The sequence below is a fragment of the Ranitomeya variabilis genome, chromosome 5 (genome assembly GCF_051348905.1).
Source record: "Ranitomeya variabilis isolate aRanVar5 chromosome 5, aRanVar5.hap1, whole genome shotgun sequence".
Classification (NCBI taxonomy): Eukaryota; Metazoa; Chordata; class Amphibia; order Anura; family Dendrobatidae; genus Ranitomeya; species Ranitomeya variabilis.
Genome location: NC_135236.1, coordinates 411,732,658 through 411,753,010, shown reverse-complemented (window position 1 = coordinate 411,753,010; position 20,353 = coordinate 411,732,658). Strand labels below are relative to the sequence as shown.

General features: G+C 42.1%; 1 protein-coding gene across 2 annotated transcripts in view; it reads left to right on the top strand.

Moving 5' to 3' along the window:
• CCDC38 (coiled-coil domain containing 38) overlaps positions 1 to 20,353 on the top strand; it is a 141,635-nt gene that overhangs the window by 98,054 nt on the left and 23,228 nt on the right. For both annotated transcript variants that reach the window (XM_077261071.1, XM_077261072.1), the window contains 2 exons: positions 17,503 to 17,681; positions 17,982 to 18,084. In XM_077261071.1, the coding sequence (XP_077117186.1) occupies positions 17,503 to 17,681; positions 17,982 to 18,084 (282 nt within the window). The remainder of the gene's footprint in view (positions 1 to 17,502; positions 17,682 to 17,981; positions 18,085 to 20,353) is intronic.

Sequence of the window (20,353 nt, the reverse complement as noted above, 5' to 3'; positions counted from 1 at the left end):
ACCACACAGCGACGCTGCAGCGATCGGCATCGTTGTCGATATCGCTGCAGCGTCGCTTAATGTGACGGTACCTTAACTGAAATGTCACAGAGTTTCTAAATGGCTTTGTCTCATTTCCAGCTGGTGAGGAGAAGACATTTGGGAAGTCTCTGTTTCTTAATCTAAATAGATAATTTGCATTTAAATGAGTCTCCTGTACAATACAATGTCGCATTTCAAAGATTTAAATACAATTGAATGGGACTATTCAAGCCTTTTACATTTATAGTGGAGAGTTAAAGACTATTTCTATGTATATAAGAAGGCTATTTGCTGTAGTCCAGACCTCCACATTGTCTACCCCACATATTACAGATTCAAGAGAGACACTTTATCAGCCAATACAATTCAAAACCATAAACAAAACCGTTGTCTACTTTGGTAGACCCCTTCCTGAAATGTCCTGGTGGAAGAATACAATATAAGGCTATGTTCACATGTCTAGTAATCATACCATAGAATGGATCCAGCAGCAATTTTTTGGCAACAAAGTTGTGCACACAACTTTTTGTCCGGCAGAAAAAAAACTGACTTCAACTTTATCCGCTTTTTAAACATTTAACTTTATGAAAAACAGAAGTGTTAACCCTGCTGTGGAACCATGGAAAAAATTACATGTTCTTCACAAATGAACTTCTTGCAGTCATTGCAAACAAATCTCGTCTTTTTGTCCTTCGATTGAGGACAAACATAGCACCGTTTGCGCTGCCTGTAGGAATTAGCGTCGCTAGTGTCAGACAGAATAGCACTTTGTTCGCCGTCTGAATCCGATGCGGCATCGAGATCTGCATCACTTTCGACCCAGCTCAAATTATCTTCCAAATTACCTTCATTATCAGTGTTGACATCACTAGAAGCATCCAAAGCTGCCAATATTTCATCAGGAGTCATCACAGTTCGTCTAGCCATTGTTTATTTACAATTATATTACAAAACCTGGGAATAAACAGAAAATATTCAAAAACAAAATGTCAGACAATAAAGGTACTATGGGGTCAGGAGAGTCCCAAACACAGAAAGTTGAAAATAACTTTGAAACAAAATTGAAAAACAAATTCAAAATATCATCAACATAAGCAGAAATATGTTACTTGAAAATACATACTGTAGAAGGTCAATGTCTGAGATTGACCAGTTTTAGAAATATTTCAATTTATTCAGCACTGGGGTCTATATGACCCCATGGTTCCACAGCAGTTAAATAGCCATTAGTTTTCTACTGTTTCAAACTGATCCAGTAAGCAAAAAATGGATCCTTTTCAAATGAAATAAAAATGTATGTCTATTTAACGGATCTGTTTTCCATAGGCTTCAAAGTAAAAAAAAAAACGATCCAGTTGAAATCAGGGTTTTCTTCTCCCTGGCAAAAAAGTTGTGTCTGCACAACTTTTTTGTAGACAGATTGCTTCTGGATCCGTTCTAACGGATAATTACTGGACATGTGAACATAGCCTGAAAAAACTGATTTAAACTGGATCCGTTTTTTTAACAGTGAAGTCTATGGAAAACGGATGTGTTAATTAGCCATCCACTTTCTTTCATTCAAAACTGATCCAGTAAGGAAAAACTGCATCCTTTTCAAATGAAAGACCATCAGATGGCTATTTAACGGATCCATTTTCCAAAGAATTCAGGAGGGAGAGTTAGAAGCTCTCTACTAGTTCAAGAGATAATTTCAAACTTTTCTGATGTGTGGACAATTTGCTTGCAAATGAATGGAAAACAATAGTATTGAAACATATGTAAGGTGCCCAGGGTGGTAGCCGTGGGCGAGCTGCTACTTCTCCACACCCTGGCACCCCACAAACAGTGTCCCAGTCCATTAGCGTTGTTCTGCGTTCAAAGCATTGTACTCACTTGCAGGCTGGAGGCTTCCTCTGCATCCATGTTCTTAGGTTCAGGATCAGCCGCTCATACATCAGGGGACACCCGGTTCATTATTACAAGTTCAAATTTACTGGACAGTTCAAGTACATCAGTCTTTAACACGCAGCATCGGGCACAGCATCCTTCAGTTCCAGTTTCATCAACACGATACATTTCAAGCTCTTGTTTATGTTCAGCTCTGACTTTCCCTACACTTGAGCCTCCTGTCTGCCCTTGGGATTTCCCATCTGGCACCACAACACTCCCGAGATCTGTTAAATTTCCCTCACATATTTCCCTGTAAGGCTTCCTCTGTATGGAAGGGGTTAACCCATTACTTGCCAAATTAAAATGTTTACAAGTACGGATTTTTAAGAAAAGCGCGTCCCAATATTCAATTAAAAATGACAATGACACGATTTCCTATTTTGAAAACATTCATTTTACAAACACAACACAAAAAATTGGACCTAATTATAAAAATTATAAAATCTTAGTTGCTAGAAGCTAAAGATTAGGCATCCCCAAAAAAGGACATTGGTAGATAATTGGTTCCAAGTGCCTAGTTCAGGCCATAGGCCCCAGATGTTACAGGAATGTACGCAGGAAATCTGGTACAACCTCATGCTGCCAGAACACTATGTGCTCCACGTGCCTCCAGCCCACTGCACATTGAACTTCCACTTGTCATGAACCTCGCTCACACTACCGCTAACTCAGACTGACTAAACCAGGAAATGCTTCCCCTTTGTGCTTGACCCTGCCCCATACCATGCTGGGATGGTTCCAAACATTTACCTGTATCCTATCCTATTCCTATTACTGTAAACAAATAAGGACCACCACTGTCTTAACTATCCTATGTTTCTATTTATCAATACCTAAGTACTAAACTATGTTCTATACTTTCCCTACCCCTGAGCTGAGTGTACCAGGTTACCTTAGGCATTACCAATACAGCACCCACACACAGGGCCGGATGGGACTAAAATTCAGCCCTGGCATTTGAAGTTACACAGGCCCACTTGTCACATGGTGACTGTATAATATCTTTGTATATTTGTAGGCAGGGCTGGTTTTAGGCAAAGTGGGGCCCTAGGCAAAGTTTAAAATGGGGCCCCAAATGCTAACATATTGCACATCACACAAAAGCATTTTGGTTGAATTTACAAGCGCTGAGCTCAGGCCGCTAAATGAGTTTGATCGACAATACTGAAGTTGTTCAACGCTTGTTTCCCGGCCTCTTTCCACCATCTGAGAAAGAATGATGGCACAGAACCATCACTAATAGATCACTAACAGATCACCATACAGTATCATGTTATCAGCAGCACATCTACAGTTTACACCGGTGATGTGCTGCTGAGAACAATGATTTTTGTTCTGGCAAAAACAATCTGAATATGCAGCATTTTACTTGTTTAGTAAAATACACCCCATAGTCCTCCATATATTATAATGTGCACCACAGTCCTCCATATAGTATAATAGACTCCCTATAGTCCTCCATATATTAAAATACACTGCTCAGTCCTCCATAGAGCATAATACACTCCTCATAGTGCTCCATATAGTATAATGCACCGCCATAGTCATCCATGTAGTACAATTCACTTCCTATAGTATAATGCACCCCATAGTTCTTCATATAGTATAACGTATTCCCCATAGTCCTCGATACAGTATAATGCAGCCCACATACAGTATAATGCAGCCACCACCCTACAGAGTATAATGCAGCCACCTCAGAGTATAATGCAGCCACCCCAGAGTATAATGCAGCCACCCCAGAGTATAATGTAACCCCCCATAGAATATAATGCAACCCCCCATAGAGTATGATGCAATCACCCCTCATAGAATATAAATATAATACAGCCCCCCATAGAATATAATGTAGCCCCGAATAGAATAGAATACAGCCCACCTCCCCATAGAATATAATGCAGCCCCATCAAAGAGTATGATGCAATCATCCCTCATAAAATCTAATACAGCCCCCATAGAATATAATGCAGCCCCCCATAGTATATAAGACAGCCTCCCCATAGAATAGAATATACCCCCGCAATAGTATATAACACAGCCACATAGTATATAACACGGCCTCCCCCATAGAATATAATATACCCCCCATAGTATATATCAAAGCCCGCATATAATATAGCACAACTTGCATAGTATATAGAACAGCCTGCATAATATAGCACATAATTCCTATATGAACAAAAGAAGGGAGTCCAAGACTCATGCACAAAAGGGGCCAACCACAATTCTAAAAAGGTATACATTTTATTAAACATACCGAAAATAGACAAAAATACAAAAAACAAAGGCCCAATAAACATGTAAATACATATATTTAATTGTAGACGAGTGTCTCAAGAGAGGCACAATACAAAGGCCACATGCACAGGGACTGTGATAAAATGCCGCTGAAGACAGGCTAGGAAGGCAATTATGCCAACAAACTTTTGTCCAAAGCCCATCCCATGATTCACACAACCTCAAAGGATTGACCACAGATCCCATATAACTACAATGTCTATGGATATCTAACTGCAAGGAGCAGGGGTATTCAGTATTGCAAATGCCGCATCTACCAAGGTGCTAGTGCTAAAGTGACATTGTGCAAACAGCAGCAGCTATAAACGTAACTTACCCATATCAGGGAATAGTGACGCAGTCACTGTGCATGCAGCGTGCCCCGACGCGCGTTTCGCGTGTCAAGCACAGCCCGCGTAGTAGTATACAGCACAGGCCGCGTAGTAATATACAGCACAGCCCGCGTAGTAGTATACACAGCACAGCCCGCGTAGTAGTATATAGTCATAGACGCCGGTATAGTTGAATGCGGCGGCACTGGCGGGGGGAGGGGAAGAGTGCGGCGGTGGCACTGGCGGGGGGAGGGGGGGAAGAGTGCAGTGGCCCACTACTGGCACCGGCCCTTCTGGCATTTGCCAGAAGTGCCCGATGGCCAGTCCGGCCCTGCCCACACAGCAGCATCAGTACTTATAACACTATGCATTTTAAATTAGATTTTACACAATTCACATCATACACTAAAACCCAAATCAATATTCACTCTACCATTGTTGTCGTCAGAGACAGGTATAGTAGAGTCTCTGTTACACTCTTAGGCTACGTGCACATGTTCAGGATTTCTTGCAGAAATTTCCTGAGCAAAACAGGACATTTTCTGCAAGAAATCCGCATGCGTTTTTTGCGCGTTTGTCTCGCGTTTTTACCGCGGTTTTTTTGCAGATTTTTCCAGAGGTTCCCAATGCAATAATATAGTGGGAAATCCACAAAAAATCCACAAAATTAATGAACATGCTGCGTTTTTTACCGCGATGCGATTTTTTCGTGGAAAAAAAACGCATCATGTGCACAAAAATTGCGGAATGCATTCTAAATGATGGGATGCATAATGTATGCGTTTTTTCCCGTTTTTATAGCGAAAAATACGTGTGCACGTGTGCACACAGCCTAAGGCCGGCGTCACACTGGCGTGTTTTACGGACGTAAGAGCGCAGAAAATACGTCCGTAAAACTCGCAAAATAAACGGCACAATTATTCTCAATGGGGCTGCTCCTATCAGCCGTATATTACGGTTCAGTATTATACGGCTTTCTACGGCCGTATAAAATCGCAGCATGCTGCGTTTGTCAGCGTATTGCGCAAAAAAATCGCCAATGAAAGTCTATGGGGGCGAGAAAAATACGGATTCCACACGGACCAGCAGTGTGACTTGCGAGAAATACGCAGCGGTGTTAGTGAAAAGTCGGTAATTCAATTGCCGGCTTTTCATTTCTCCTTCACAAACCCGACATGATATGAGACATGGTTTACATACAGTAAACCATCTCATATCCCCTTTTTTTTTGCATATTCCACACTACTAATGTTAGTAGTGTGTATGTGCAAAATTTCAGCGCTGTAGCTGCTAAAATAAAGGGTTAAATGGCGGAAAAAATTGGCTTGGGCTCCCGCGCAATTTTCTCCGCCAGAATGGTAAAGCCAGTGACTGAGGGCAGATATTAATAGCCAGGAGAGGGTCCATGGTTATTGCCCCCCCCCCCCGGCTACAAACATCTGCCCCCAGCCACCCCAGAAAAGGCACATCTGGAAGATGCGCCTATTCTGGCACTTGGCCACTCTCTTCCCACTCCCGTGTAGCGGTGGGATATGGGGTAATGAAGGGTTAATGCCACCTTGCTATTGTAAGGTGACATTAAGCCAGATTAATAATGGAGAGGCGTCAATTATGACACCTATCCATTATTAATCCAATTGTTTAAAAGGGTTAAAAAACATGACATATATATATATATATATATATATATATATATATATATATATATATATATATATACAGGTCCTTCTCAAAAAATTAGCATATAGTGTAAAATTTCATTATTTACCATAATGTAATGATTACAATTAAACTTTCATATATTATAGATTCATTATCCACCAACTGAAATTTGTCAGGTCTTTTATTGTTTTAATACTGATGATTTTGGCCTACAACTCCTGATAACCCAAAAAACCTGTCTCAATAAATTAGCATATTTCACCCGTCCAATCAAATAAAAGTGTTTTTTAATAACAAACAAAAAAAACATCAAATAATAATGTTCAGTTATGCACTCAATACTTGGTTGGGAATCCTTTGGCAGAAATGACTGCTTCAATGTGGCGTGGCATGGAGGCAATCAGCCTGTGACACTGCTGAGATGTTATGGAGGCCCAGGATGCTTCAATAGCGGCCTTAAGCTCATCCAGAGTGTTGGGTCTTGCGTCTCTCAACTTTCTCTTCACAATATCCCACAGATTCTCTATGGGGTTCAGGTCAGGAGAGTTGGCAGGCCAATTGAGCACAGTAATACCATGGTCAGTAAACCATTTACCAGTGGTTTTGGCACTGTGAGCAGGTGCCAGGTCGTGCTGAAAAATGAAATCTTCATCTCCATAAAGCATTTCAGCATTTCCCCAGGTCAAGCCACTTTTGAACCATAAACAGCGGCAGAAGTGCCTGACCTGGGCTACAGAGAAGCAGCACTGGACTGTTGCTAAGTGGTCCCAAGTACTTTTTTCTGATGAAAGCAAATTTTGCATGTCATTCGGAAATCAAGGTGCCAGAGTCTGGAGGAAGACTGGGGAGAAGGAAATGCCAAAATGCCTGAAGTCCAGTGTCAAGTACCCACAGTCAGTGATGGTGTGGGGTGCCATGTCAGCTGCTGGTGTTGGTCCACTGTGTTTCATCAAGGGCAGAGTCAATGCAGCTAGCTATCAGGAGATTTTGGAGCACTTCATGCTTCCATCGGCTGAAATGCTTTATGGAGATGAAGATTTCATTTTTCAGCACGACCTGGCACCTGCTCACAGTGCCAAAACCACTGGTAAATGGTTTACTGACCATGGTATTACTGTGCTCAATTGGCCTGCCAACTCTCCTGACCTGAACCCCATAGAGAATCTGTGGGATATTGTGAAGAGAAAGTTGAGAGACGCAAGACCCAACACTCTGGATGAGCTTAAGGCCGCTATTGAAGCATCCTGGGCCTCCATAACATCTCAGCAGTGTCACAGGCTGATTGCCTCCATGCCACGCCGCATTGAAGCAGTCATTTCTGCCAAAGGATTCCCGACCAAGTATTGAGTGCATAACTGAACATTATTATTTGATGGTTTTTTTGTTTGTTATTAAAAAACACTTTTATTTGATTGGACGGGTGGAATATGCTAATTTATTGAGACAGGTTTTTTGGGTTATCAGGAGTTGTATGCCAAAATCATCAGTATTAAAACAATAAAAGACCTGACAAATTTCAGTTGGTGGATAATGAATTTATAATATATGAAAGTTTAATTGTAATCATTACATTATGGTAAATAATGAAATTTTACACTATATGCTAATTTTTTGAGAAGGACCTGTATATATGTATATATATACAGTGGGGCAAAAAAGTATTTAGTCAGTCAGCAATAGTGCAAGTTCCACCACTTAAAAAGATGAGAGGCGTCTGTAATTTACATCATAGGTAGACCTCAACTATGGGAGACAAACTGAGAAAAAAAATTCCAGAAAATCACATTGTCTGTTTTTTTATCATTTTACTTGCATATTATGGTGGAAAATAAGTATTTGGTCAGAAACAAACAATCAAGATTTCTGGCTCTCACAGACCTGTAACTTCTTCTTTAAGAGTCTCCTCTTTCCTCCACTCATTACCTGTAGTAATGGCACCTGTTTAAACTTGTTATCAGTATAAAAAGACACCTGTGCACACCCTCAAACAGTCTGACTCCAAACTCCACTATGGTGAAGACCAAAGAGCTGTCAAAGGACACCAGAAACAAAATTGTAGCCCTGCACCAGGCTGGGAAGACTGAATCTGCAATAGCCAACCAGCTTGGAGTGAAGAAATCAACAGTGGGAGCAATAATTAGAAAATGGAAGACATTCAAGACCACTGATAATCTCCCTCGATCTGGGGCTCCACGCAAAATCCCACCCCGTGGGGTCAGAATGATCACAAGAACGGTGAGCAAAAATCCCAGAACCACGCGGGGGGACCTAGTGAATGAACTGCAGAGAGCTGGGACCAATGTAACAAGGCCTACCATAAGTAACACACTACGCCACCATGGACTCAGATCCTGCAGTGCCAGACGTGTCCCACTGCTTAAGCCAGTACATGCCGGGCCCGTCTGAAGTTTGCTAGAGAGCATTTGGATGATCCAGAGGAGTTTTGGGAGAATGTCCTATGGTCTGATGAAACCAAACTGGAACTGTTTGGTAGAAACACAACTTGTCGTGTTTGGAGGAAAAAGAATACTGAGTTGCATCCATCAAACACCATACCTACTGTAAAGCATGGTGGTGGAAACATCATGCTTTGGGGCTGTTTCTCTGCAAAGGGGCCAGGACGACTGATCCGGGTACATGAAAGAATGAATGGGGCCATGTATCGTGAGATTTTGAGTGCAAACCTCCTTCCATCAGCAAGGGCATTGAAGATGAAACGTGGCTGGGTCTTTCAACATGACAATGATCCAAAGCACACCGCCAGGGCAACGAAGGAGTGGCTTCGTAAGAAGCATTTCAAGGTCCTGGAGTGGCCTAGCCAGTCTCCAGATCTCAACCCTATAGAAAACCTTTGGAGGGAGTTGAAAGTCCGTGTTGCCAAGCGAAAAGCCAAAAACATCACTGCTCTAGAGGAGATCTGCATGGAGGAATGGGCCAACATACCAACAACAGTGTGTGGCAACCTTGTGAAGACTTACAGAAAATGTTTGACCTCTGTCATTGCCAACAAAGGATATATTACAAAGTATTGAGATGAAATTTTGTTTCTGACCAAATACTTATTTTCCACCATAATATGCAAATAAAATGATAAAAAAACAGACAATGTGATTTTCTGGAATTTTTTTTCTCAGTTTGTCTCCCATAGTTGAGGTCTACCTATGATGTAAATTACAGACGCCTCTCATCTTTTTAAGTGGTGGAACTTGCACTATTGCTGAATGACTAAATACTTTTTTGCCCCACTGTATATATATATATATATATATATATATATATATATATATATATTGTAAGATAATGTAAGACTATTCTTACTGAGTGTATTGGGGGACACTCGCTTGGCCGCGATATTCAGCACACGGGCACGGGTTTTTAAAACCAAAACAGTCCATGCGGTTTATTATGCCTCCCTTAACCTGGGTTATGCACAGTTCATTGTGTACATCTCTTGAAACACAAGCGGCACCAACTGGTGATATAAACTTGCAGCTTTAACTTACATTTCATTTACGGCTTTGACTCACGGACACTAAACACGCTGGTCCTCACTGACCAGTTGCCGTGGGTCTACCTCACCGTTCATGTTACAAGCACCAACAGTTTATAGAGGTACCTTATGGGAGCTCCTGCTCCATCTGCTGACTCCTTGTCAGTCCTCTCTCCTGGGGAAACTGCCTTACAGGGTTCACCAACTTGCCTGGCCGGCACACAACCGTCAGTCCAGAGCCACCGAAGGACGGTAGCTTCCCCAACACCGATCATCCAGGTCCACAGTCTCTCAGGTGCTCCAAGAAGACTCCACTCACCGGAGCTTCTCACACAGACTGTCCAGGACCAGGATCACACTGTGGTCTTCAGAACGTCCACCCCACCTGGGACCATTCAACACAGAGGCATGTGGCCTGTCTGGGTGCTATTCAGGACTCAGTCCAACACCACAGGCCACCAGGTCCAAACCATGTGCATACACAGGAAGCCTCCTCCCAGGGCTTCCAACACGGGAGCACACAGCTCATGCCCAGGCTTCCAGGACCTTGAACTTGGACCATTCAGATCCAAACACTGGAACCACACAGGAACCACACAGAAGACCATGTGACCCACACCCTGGCCACATTATGTACCCGTAAGCACACCCACAGTAATGGATCACCTGGGCGGGTCACGTGATCCTGACATCACTGCAGGTCGATCCTCATGGCCTCAATACGACTCCGTGCACATACCGGGGAGATCATGCAGCGCCCCCTACCTGTTACAGGGGTCACTACATCACAATATATACTGTATATATGTTTTAACGAACATTTGAGCACATAAATCCATTAGATGTCGGTTTTATAAGCCTGCGAGAAAATCTCGGCATACGGATGCCATACGGATGTCACACGGATGTCAAAAGGATCATTTGATGCGAGGAAATCGCATCCTCGCACTGCACACGGATCACTGTTTGGGAAACATTTGTGCGATTCTCGTCCGTGAAAAACGGACCTCTTTTTATACGTTGTGTGTGTCCCCGGCCTAAAAGCTTACCGATTGATGATCGTATCATCTGGGACTTACGGCCTAGTGGGTAGTATCGTCGACCTCTATTAGGGTTTGTTTGAGCAACCTAGAGAAAAGACAACAGTGACAGGCCCAGTAGTGAGAGTGACATTAGGTTGGGGCTTTAGGACTAGGCAAGACTTAAGATAGCAGTCCCATAACTGTAAACATAAAGAACAGTGTGCATATACACTGCTCAAAAAAATAAATAGAACACTAAAATACCACATTCTAGATATCACTGAATGAAATATTCCAGTTGCAAATCTTTATTCATTACATAGTGGAATGCGTTGAACAATAAAACATAAAAATTATCAATATAAAACAAAATGAATATCCCAAAGAGTCTGGATTTCAAATGATACTCAAAGTCAAAGTGGAAAATCAAATTACAGGCTTATCCAACTTCAGTGGAAATTCATCAAGAGAAGGAAACAATGCTCAGCAGTGTCTGTGGGCTTCAGTGCCTGTTGACCTCCCTACAACGCCAGGGCATGCTTCAGATGAAGCGGCGGACATTCTCTTGAGGAATCTCCTCCCAAACTTGGATTAACCCCTTAACCCCCAAGGGTGGTTTGCATGTTAATGATCGAGCCAATTTTTACAATTCTGACCACTGTCCCTTTATGAGGTTATAACTCTGGAACGCTTGCATGGATCCTGGTGATTCTGACAATGTTTTCTCGTTACATATTATAATTCATGCTAGTTGTTAAATTTCCTTGACATTACTTGCATTTATTTGTGAAAAAAACGGAAATTTGGCAAATATTTTGAAAATTTTGCAATTTTCAAACTTTTAATTTTCATGCCCTTAAATCACAGAGATATGTCACCCAAAAAAACTTAATAAGTAACATTTCCAACATGTCTACTTTACATCAGCACAATTTTGGAACCAACATTTTTTTTTTGTTAGGGAGTTATAAGGGTTAAAAGTTGACCAGCAATTTCTAATTTTTACAACACCATTTTTTTAGGGACCACATCACATTTGAAGGCAGTTTGAGGGGTCTATATGATAGAAAATACCTAAGTGTGACACCATTCTAAAAACTGCACCCCTCTAGTTGCTCAAAACCACATTCAAAAAGTTTATTAACCCTTCAGGTGTTTTACAGGCATTTTTGGAATATTTAAAAAAAACAAACATTTAACTTTTTTTCACTAAAAATTTACTTCAGCTCCAATTTGTTTTATTTTCCCAAGGGTAACAGGAGAAATTGGACCCCAAACTTTGTTCTTGCAATTTGTCCTGAGTACGCTGATACCCCATATGTGGGGGTAAACCACTGTTTGGGCGCATGGCAGAGCTCAGAAGGGAAGGCGCGCCATTTGACTTTTCAATGCAAAATTGGCTGGAATTGAGATAGGATGCCATGTCTCATTTGGAGAGCCCCTGATGTGCCTAAACAGTGGAAACCCCTTAAAAGTGACACCATTTTGGAAAGTAGACCCCCTAAGGAACTTATCTCGATGTGTGGTGAGTAGGGTTGAGCGAAACGGGTCGTTCATTTTCATAAGTCGCCGACTTTTGGCAAAGTCGGCGTCTCATGAAACCCGACCCGATCCCTGTGCGGCCATGCGGTACGCGTTTCGTATGACGCGTTTAGCGCCATTTTTTCAGCCAATGAATGAGCGTGGGCAGAGTGATGACATAGGTCTTAGGGGAGTGAACGCCTATCGTCATGTTATCGCTTGTGCGCAGTAGGGATTTTTAATGTGCAATACGAAATTTTCTGTGCTGGGACGGAGGGGAGAGAGAGAGAGAGAGAGAGAAAAAGAGAGAGAGAAAAAAAAAAAAAATTTCTTCATTGGGTTTCGTGTTTCGGCCGAAACCCGACTTTTCACGGTGGTTGGCCGATTTCACTCGACTCGACTTTTAAGACAGTCGGGTTTCACAAAACCCGACTCGACCCTAAAAAACTAAAGGTCGCTCAACCCTAGTGGTGAGCACTTTGATCCCCAAGTGCTTAACAGAAGTTTATAATGTAATGCCGTAAAAATAAAAAATCTTATTTTTTCACAAAAATGAATTTTCACCCTCAATCTTTTATTTTCCCAAGAGTAACAGGAGACATTGGACCCAAAATGTTGTTGTGCAATTTGTCCTGAGTATGCTGATACCTCATATGTGGGGGTAAGCCACTGTTTGGGCGCATGGCAGAGCTCGGAAGGGAAGGAGTGCCATTTCACTTTTCAATGCAAAATTGGCTGGAATTGAGATAGGACGCCATGTCTCGTTTGGAGAGCCCCTGATGTGCCTAAACAGTGGAAACCCCCCAAAAGTGATACCATTTTGGAAAGTAGACCACCTAAAGAACTTATCTAGATGTGTGGTGAGCACTTTGAACCCCCAAGTGTTTCACAGAAAATTAAAAAATCATTTTTTTCCACAAAAATGATCTTTTAGCCCCCAATTTTGTGTTTTCCCAAGGGTATCTGGAAAAATTGGACCCCAAAAGTTGTTGTGCAATTTGTCCTGAGTACGCTGATACCCCAAATGTGGGAGAAAAGTACTGTTTGGGCGCATGGCAGAGCTCAGAAGGGAAGAAGTGGCGTTTTGGAATGCAGACTTTGATGGAATGGTCTGCGGGCGTCGCGTTGAGTTTGCAGAGCCCAATTTACCTAAGCAGTAGAAAACCCCCACAAGTGACCCCATATTGGAAACTAGACCCTTCAAGGAACTTATCTAGGTGTGTTGTGAGAACTGTGAACCCCCCAAGTGTTTCACTAAAGTTTATAACGCAGAGCCTTGAAAATAAAAGATCTTTTTTTCCACAAAAATGATATTTTAGCCCCCAGTTTTGTATTTTCCCAAGGGTAAGAGGAGAAATTGGACTCCAAATGTTGTTGTCCAATTTGTCCTGAGTATGCTGATACCCCATATGTGGGAGAAAACTACTGTTTGGGAGCATGGCAGAGCTTGGAAGGGAAGAAGTGGCGTTTTGGAATGCAGACTTTGATTGAAAGGGCTGCGGGCATCATGTTGCGTTTGCAGAGCCCCTGCTGTACCTAAACAGTAGAAACCCCCACAAGTGACCCCATATTGGAAAACTAGACCCCCATGGAACTTATCTATATGTGTTGTGAGATCTTTGAACCCTCAAGTGTTTCACTAAAGTTTATAACGCAGAGCCGTGAAAATAAAAAATCCTTTTTTCCCACAAAAATTATATTTTAGCCCCCAGTTTTGTATTTTTCCAAGGGTAACAGGAGAATTTGGACCCCAAAAGTTGTCCAATTTGTCCTGAGTACGTTGATACCCCATATGTGGGGGTAAACCACTGTTTGGGCGCACGTCAGAGCTTGGAAGGGAATGAGCACCGTTTTACTTTTTCAACGCAGAATTGGATGGAATTGAGATTGGATGTCATGTTGCGTGTGCAGAGCCCCTGGTGTGCCTAAACAGTGGAAACCTCCCAATTCTAACTCCAACCCTAACCCCAACACACTCCTAACCCTAATCCCAACCCTAACCACACCCCTAACCCCAACACACCCCTAACCCCAACACACCCCTAACCCTGATCCCAACCCTAACCACACCCCTAACCCCAACACACCCCTAATCCTAATCCCAACTCCAACACACCCCTAACCCCAACACACCCCTAACCCTAATCCCAAACCTAACCATACCCCTTACCCTGACACACCACCAACCCAACTGTAAACGTAATCCAAACTCTAACATCAACTCTAGCCCCAACCCTAACTTTAGCCCCAACCCTAACTTTAGCCCCAACCCTAACCCTAACTTTAGCCCCAACCCTAACCCTAATGGGAAAATGGAAATAAATACATTTTTTTATTATTTTTCCCTAACAAAGGCGGTGGTAAACGGGGGTTTGATTTACTATTTATAGCGGGTTTTTATGTTTGGCAGCTGTCACACACTAAAAGACGCTTTTTATTGCAAAAAATATTTTTTGCGTTACCACATTTTGAGAACTATAATTTTTCCATATTTTGGTCCACAGAGTCACGTGAGGTCTTGTTTTTTGCTGGACAAGTTGTCATTTTTTTTGTACCATTTTTGGGCACATGACATTTTTTGATCGCTTTTTATTCCGATTTTTGTTAGGCAGAATGAACAAAAACCAGCAATTCGTGAATTTCTTTTGGGGGTGGCGTTTATACCATTCCACGTTTGGTAAAATTGATAAAGCAGTTGTATTCTCCGGGTCAGTACAATTATAGTAATACCTCATTTATATCATTTTTTTATGTTTTGGCGCTTTTATACAATAAAAACTTTTATAGAAAAAATTATTATTTTTGCATTGCTTTATTCTGAGGGCTATAACTTTTCTAATGTTTTGCTGATGATGCTGTATGGCAGCTCGTTTTTTTGCGGGACAAGATGACGTTTTCGGCGGTACCATGTTTATTTATATCTGTCTTTTTGATCGCATGTTATTCCACTTTTTGTTTGGCGGTATGATGATAAAGCATTGTTTTTTGCCTCTTTTTTTTTTTCGGTGTTCACTGAAGGGGTTAACTAGTGGGACGGTTTTATAGGTCGGGTAATTATGGACGCGGCGATACTAAATATGTGTACTTTTATTGTTTTTTTTATTTAGATAAAGAAATGTATTTATTGGAACAATATATATATTTTTTATTTAGAATTTTCTTTTTACACATGTAAATATTTTTTTTCCACTTTTTTACTTTGTCCAGGGTGGGACATCATGGTATAGTGTCAGATCGCAGATCTGACACTTTGCAAAGGACTGTGTCAGATCAGCGATCTGACAGGCAGTGGAGGAGGCTTGCTGGCGCCTGCTCTCAGTAGGGAGGAGGACGGAGGAGACCCTCGGAACAACGCAATCACATTGCGTTGTGCCAAAGGTCTCAGGGAAGCATGCAGGGAGCCCCCTCACTGCGCGATGCTTCCCTATGTCGCCGGAACGCTGCAATCATGTTTGATTGCAGTGTTCCGGGGGTTAATGTGCCGGGAGCGGTCCGTGACCACTCCTGGCACATTGTGCCGGATGTCAGCTGTAATAATGAGCCGACACCCGGACGCGATTGGCCGCGCTCCCCCCATGAGCGCGGCTGATGGCCTATGACGTACTATCCCGTCCCTGGGAATTAAGTCCCAGGTCACCTCGATGGGATAGTATGTCTAATGGCAGAAAGGGGTTAAAGCATCAGTCAACTCCTTGACGGTTTATGGTGCATGGAATTAGACATGATGCCCCAGATGTGCTCGATTGGATTCAGGTCTAGGAAACGAACAGGCTAGTCCATGGCATAGAATGCCTTCATCATGATGGAACTGCTGACACACTTCAGCCACATGAGGCCTAGCATTGTCATGCATTAGAAGGAACCCAGGGCCCACTAAACCTTCATATGGTCTCACAAGGGGTCTGAGGAGCTCCTCCTGGTACCTAATGATAGTCAGGGTACCTCTGGCTAGCACATGGAGGGCTGTTCAGCCCTCCAAAGAAATGCATTCCCACACCACTACTGACCCACTGCTAAGCCGGTCATGATGGAGGATGTTGCAGGCAGCAGAACGTTCTCCACGGTGTCTCCTGAGTCTGTCACATGTGCTCAGTGTGAACCTGCTCTCATCCGTGAAGAGCATAGGCCACTAATGTGGAATCTGTCAATATTGGTGCTATCTGGAAAATGCCAATCGCCCTGCATGGTGTTGGGCTGCAAGGACAACGCCCACTTGTGGACTATGGGGCCTCATACCACCCTCATGGAGTCTGTTTTTGACAGTTTAACGAGACACATGAATGTTAGAATCCTGCTGGAGGTCATTTTGCAGACCTCTGGCATTGCTCTTTCTGTTCCTCTTTGCACAAAGGAGGAGGTAACAGTCCTGCTGCTTGCTTGTTGCCCTCCTATGGCCCCCTCCACGTCTCTTGGTTTACTGGCCAGTCTCCTGGTATCTGCTTGATGCGCTGGACAATGCAGAGGTTTGTTCACTGTCTGTAGAAATTAAAAAGCATTTGCAAAGAGACCATTGATCTACTGTCTGTTGTTTTTTCTAACCCTCGGTGAGCAAGAAGGAGTTCAGTTGCCATCTTGGTATTTTTCAGCCTTAAGGACAAAGAATTCAGGCTTGCTAGGAATGGTTTCCCTCCTCATGGTTTGATCCATCTTATGCGCCATTAACATCTAAAATGGTTCTCCAGAACATTTAACTGCTTTTTTGAGCTGCCTAATGTTGCTTTGCTGACTTCAGTTCACAGAGCTAGTGAGGAGGGTTCCTGCTCAGTTTGGCATTCAGCCATGTTCCATGGCATTCCAATTTTAATAATTTACTGAGACATTTTACAGAGGATTAAAGGTTCACTGAGGGAGATGCTCGCTGCTAATGAATCATGTACGAATTGCACAATTGGTGTTCCAGCAATAATTGAAGGAATTTTCCCCCCAAAAAGGCATTGATACATCTTTGTTGCGCCATTCAATCTCTATCACATTGCGGAGAAAGGGTTGGTTGGTAAGTCCAATTCTATGCCTTTTCTGGGGATATGTAATAACTATTGTTTATGGGAAAACTTCATTAATTTTCAACTACATCTAAATACTGGAACTTCATCTTTTTTAAAGATATGTTATACAATTATAATGGACAATATTATCAAAGTAGAACATTTCTCAAAGGTTTTTGTGACGGCAGTGGTGTTTCAGCTTTTTCTCTGTTCTACCATAGAGTTCGGTCTATGCACCTATGACTTTTTTTTCTTCACAGTGACATTGCCAAATGTGAAGAGACTCTGAAGGAGTGTAAAATATATGAACATTTCCTCAGGAGACTGTCTCCATCAGAATGGCAAGATGCTCAAAATCAGAAAAGAATACTCAGAGAAGCAGCAAAAAACAAAGATAAAGAAAGAAAACATACTTTGCCTTTTCCAATAATAACAAAGCGTATGTATTACCTATAGCAGAACTATAACTGCACATGAAAGGGAGCAGGTAGCCCTAAAAAGTGATAAAACAAACAATTTCTACTAGACAAGCAAACTAAACGTCACACATTTAAAAGTTGGAATATTAGGCCTACTGGCTTCATATACAGCAATGCTTTGCATGAATAAATTCAAGCCCACAATGTGACCAAATATAACAACTGAAATAAGTTTCTATAACTTTTAGTACTTTACTTATTACATGCATTATTTTTTTGTGTCTTTTGGATTGTGTATACTATATATATTTATATTGTAGGATCAGATAGAAGGTTATTGTCTGGAGCAGAAGGTATGAGAGACCATCGATATCTTTCCCGCCGTAAGTCATCTGCTACTGAAAGTAGGCGATCATCGACCAGGTAATTTAATATTGTACTGTATTGTATTTTTTGCTTCTCTTGTTGCATACATAACACCATCATATTCCACATAACTGCACATAGATTGTCATTAAGGGGTGGGGTATTCCAGGCAGTAACTGAACAGTCAATTCTGGAATTTGGAAGCAGAATTTATGGTAAAGTGTAGGAATCTTATTGACTTTGTCCCAGAGCTACATTGTGATGACTGAATGACTTCAGTGTATCTCTGAAACAGCAGGTCTTGTGGGATTGTTCCCAGTATGGTTGGAGAAACATGACGAGTACAAGATCTTGTTTTGTCTCCAGATTCCTAATATCTCAATCCAACAGTCCATCTTATGGATGTGTTGGAAGAATAAGACTTGTCCCATGGATGTCCAATGCCTTAAATGGGCCACAGTCGTTTTGGTAGCAAATAACGGAATTACACAATGTTTTAGCATCTGTAACACTTGAAGCACTATGTTAAGTCCTCTTGCCTTGACTTCCCCATTGTTTTGATTTTGGAGTTTGTATGGGTATATTTGTATGGTGCTTTGATATTCCCTAATCATCAGGTTTTAACGTTGACCTCAGTGTCCACAAATCAGATCTTATCTGTTTTTTTTTCTGAGGTTAGGCATATAAGATAAACATCTTAAACCTTTACTGAAATCCGCCTTGCATGCACAGCGCAAGATGGTAGTGGGTGTATGGAGCAGGCTCACAGGGCCCCATACTCAGCAGATAATTAATGGCTGTGTGTTCCTGCCAGGCCCTGCCTTTAACAGCCGTGGGTGGAGCAGAGCTTCACCTGCGACTATTAACCTGTTAAATGCCAATGTGAAATTCTGACAGCGGCATTAATAGGACGAACATCGGTGCTCCAGTATTGCACTTGCGGAGTGCCGATGGGTTGCTATGACAACTGTGGGTCTGTTGAAGACCCCCATGACTTTCATTATGGAGCTTTTTAAGAACCTATTATGCAGTGCAGGCACAGCGGCTGTTACAGTGGATCTGTCACTGGAACAGCCATGTCAATCTAAGGTCACCACAGTGTTAAATTCATTAAGGGTTGTCTGGCCTTAAGCTACAAGTCTGCAGTCACTCTGTGTGACTGCAGACTTTTGAATCGCCGTGAGCGGGATGTGAGGATTCACACATCTGCAGTCACATAGAGTGACTGCAGACTTGTAGCTTAGACCAGACAACCATTTTAAACACTACTCACAGTGCTTTCTTTGTTGTTTCTATACTCCATCTGTGTATTCCTGTAACAATGTAAAGGTATGGTTCAGCCGACTTGCAATTCATCAGTATTCAGTGTCAATTCCTCCTTCCTGTCCCCAGCACAGTTTGACAGCGTGGATATTCCTGAATTCTGAGTAAATATACCATATTCTGTCATAGATATAATGTACACATATGCAGTTATCCCTGGTGAGCATGGTTCTTGCGTCAGATAGTTTTAGAAACTGTTATTACACACTAAAGCCCTAATTTATCAAATGTTTTACACCAAAAAGTGATGTAAAAGGTTTGTAAAGTTGCAAAATATTGGTGCAACTTAGAGATTTAACTTTTGGCATTATCACACCAGATTCTCCCAGCTCCGATGTAATGGATGGAGCTGACTTAGGATGGGGGCAAGGTGGGAACGTGACGCCACAGCTCGTCTATTTCTAGATGAGCTGTAATGTTCCGTATGCTCGAAATCTCACTCCAGTCCAAGACTGAAGAAAGATTTCTGGCTTAGAGCACAATGGCAAACACCACTTGTGAGACGAGCCAAATTTATGAACAAGTGTGCAACTCTTCATGAATAGGGAGTGCCTGACTCCACCACGTTCCCTCATCAAGACCGGTGAGAAAACAGCTGGTCTTGATGAATTGGGGCCAAAGAGTGCTGCAAGGAGATAGGCCTTATCTTACTGCAGTGCTATGCAGACAGCAGATTGTACTGAGCATGTGCAAGATTTTAGCAGCAGGAGCAGAGAGGACACTGAAAAGAGCTTGTCAATCCAGCTAGGTGGGTGGAGATAATGTTTACAGCCTGAATACACTTTGACTCATAAAATCTGGCAGCCAGCATCAGAATCAGAAACTGCTGAATGTTCAGAAAGGATTATAGAGTCATTCTGGGATGGATTTGCAAAGTAAGTACACCATCCTCTGTTAATGGTGATCTATTTCATGATGTTAAGAAAAAAAGAATGCAATGATTTGGCAATCTTTTAAAACCATATTTTATTCACAACAGAACACAGAAGACAGATCAGAAATT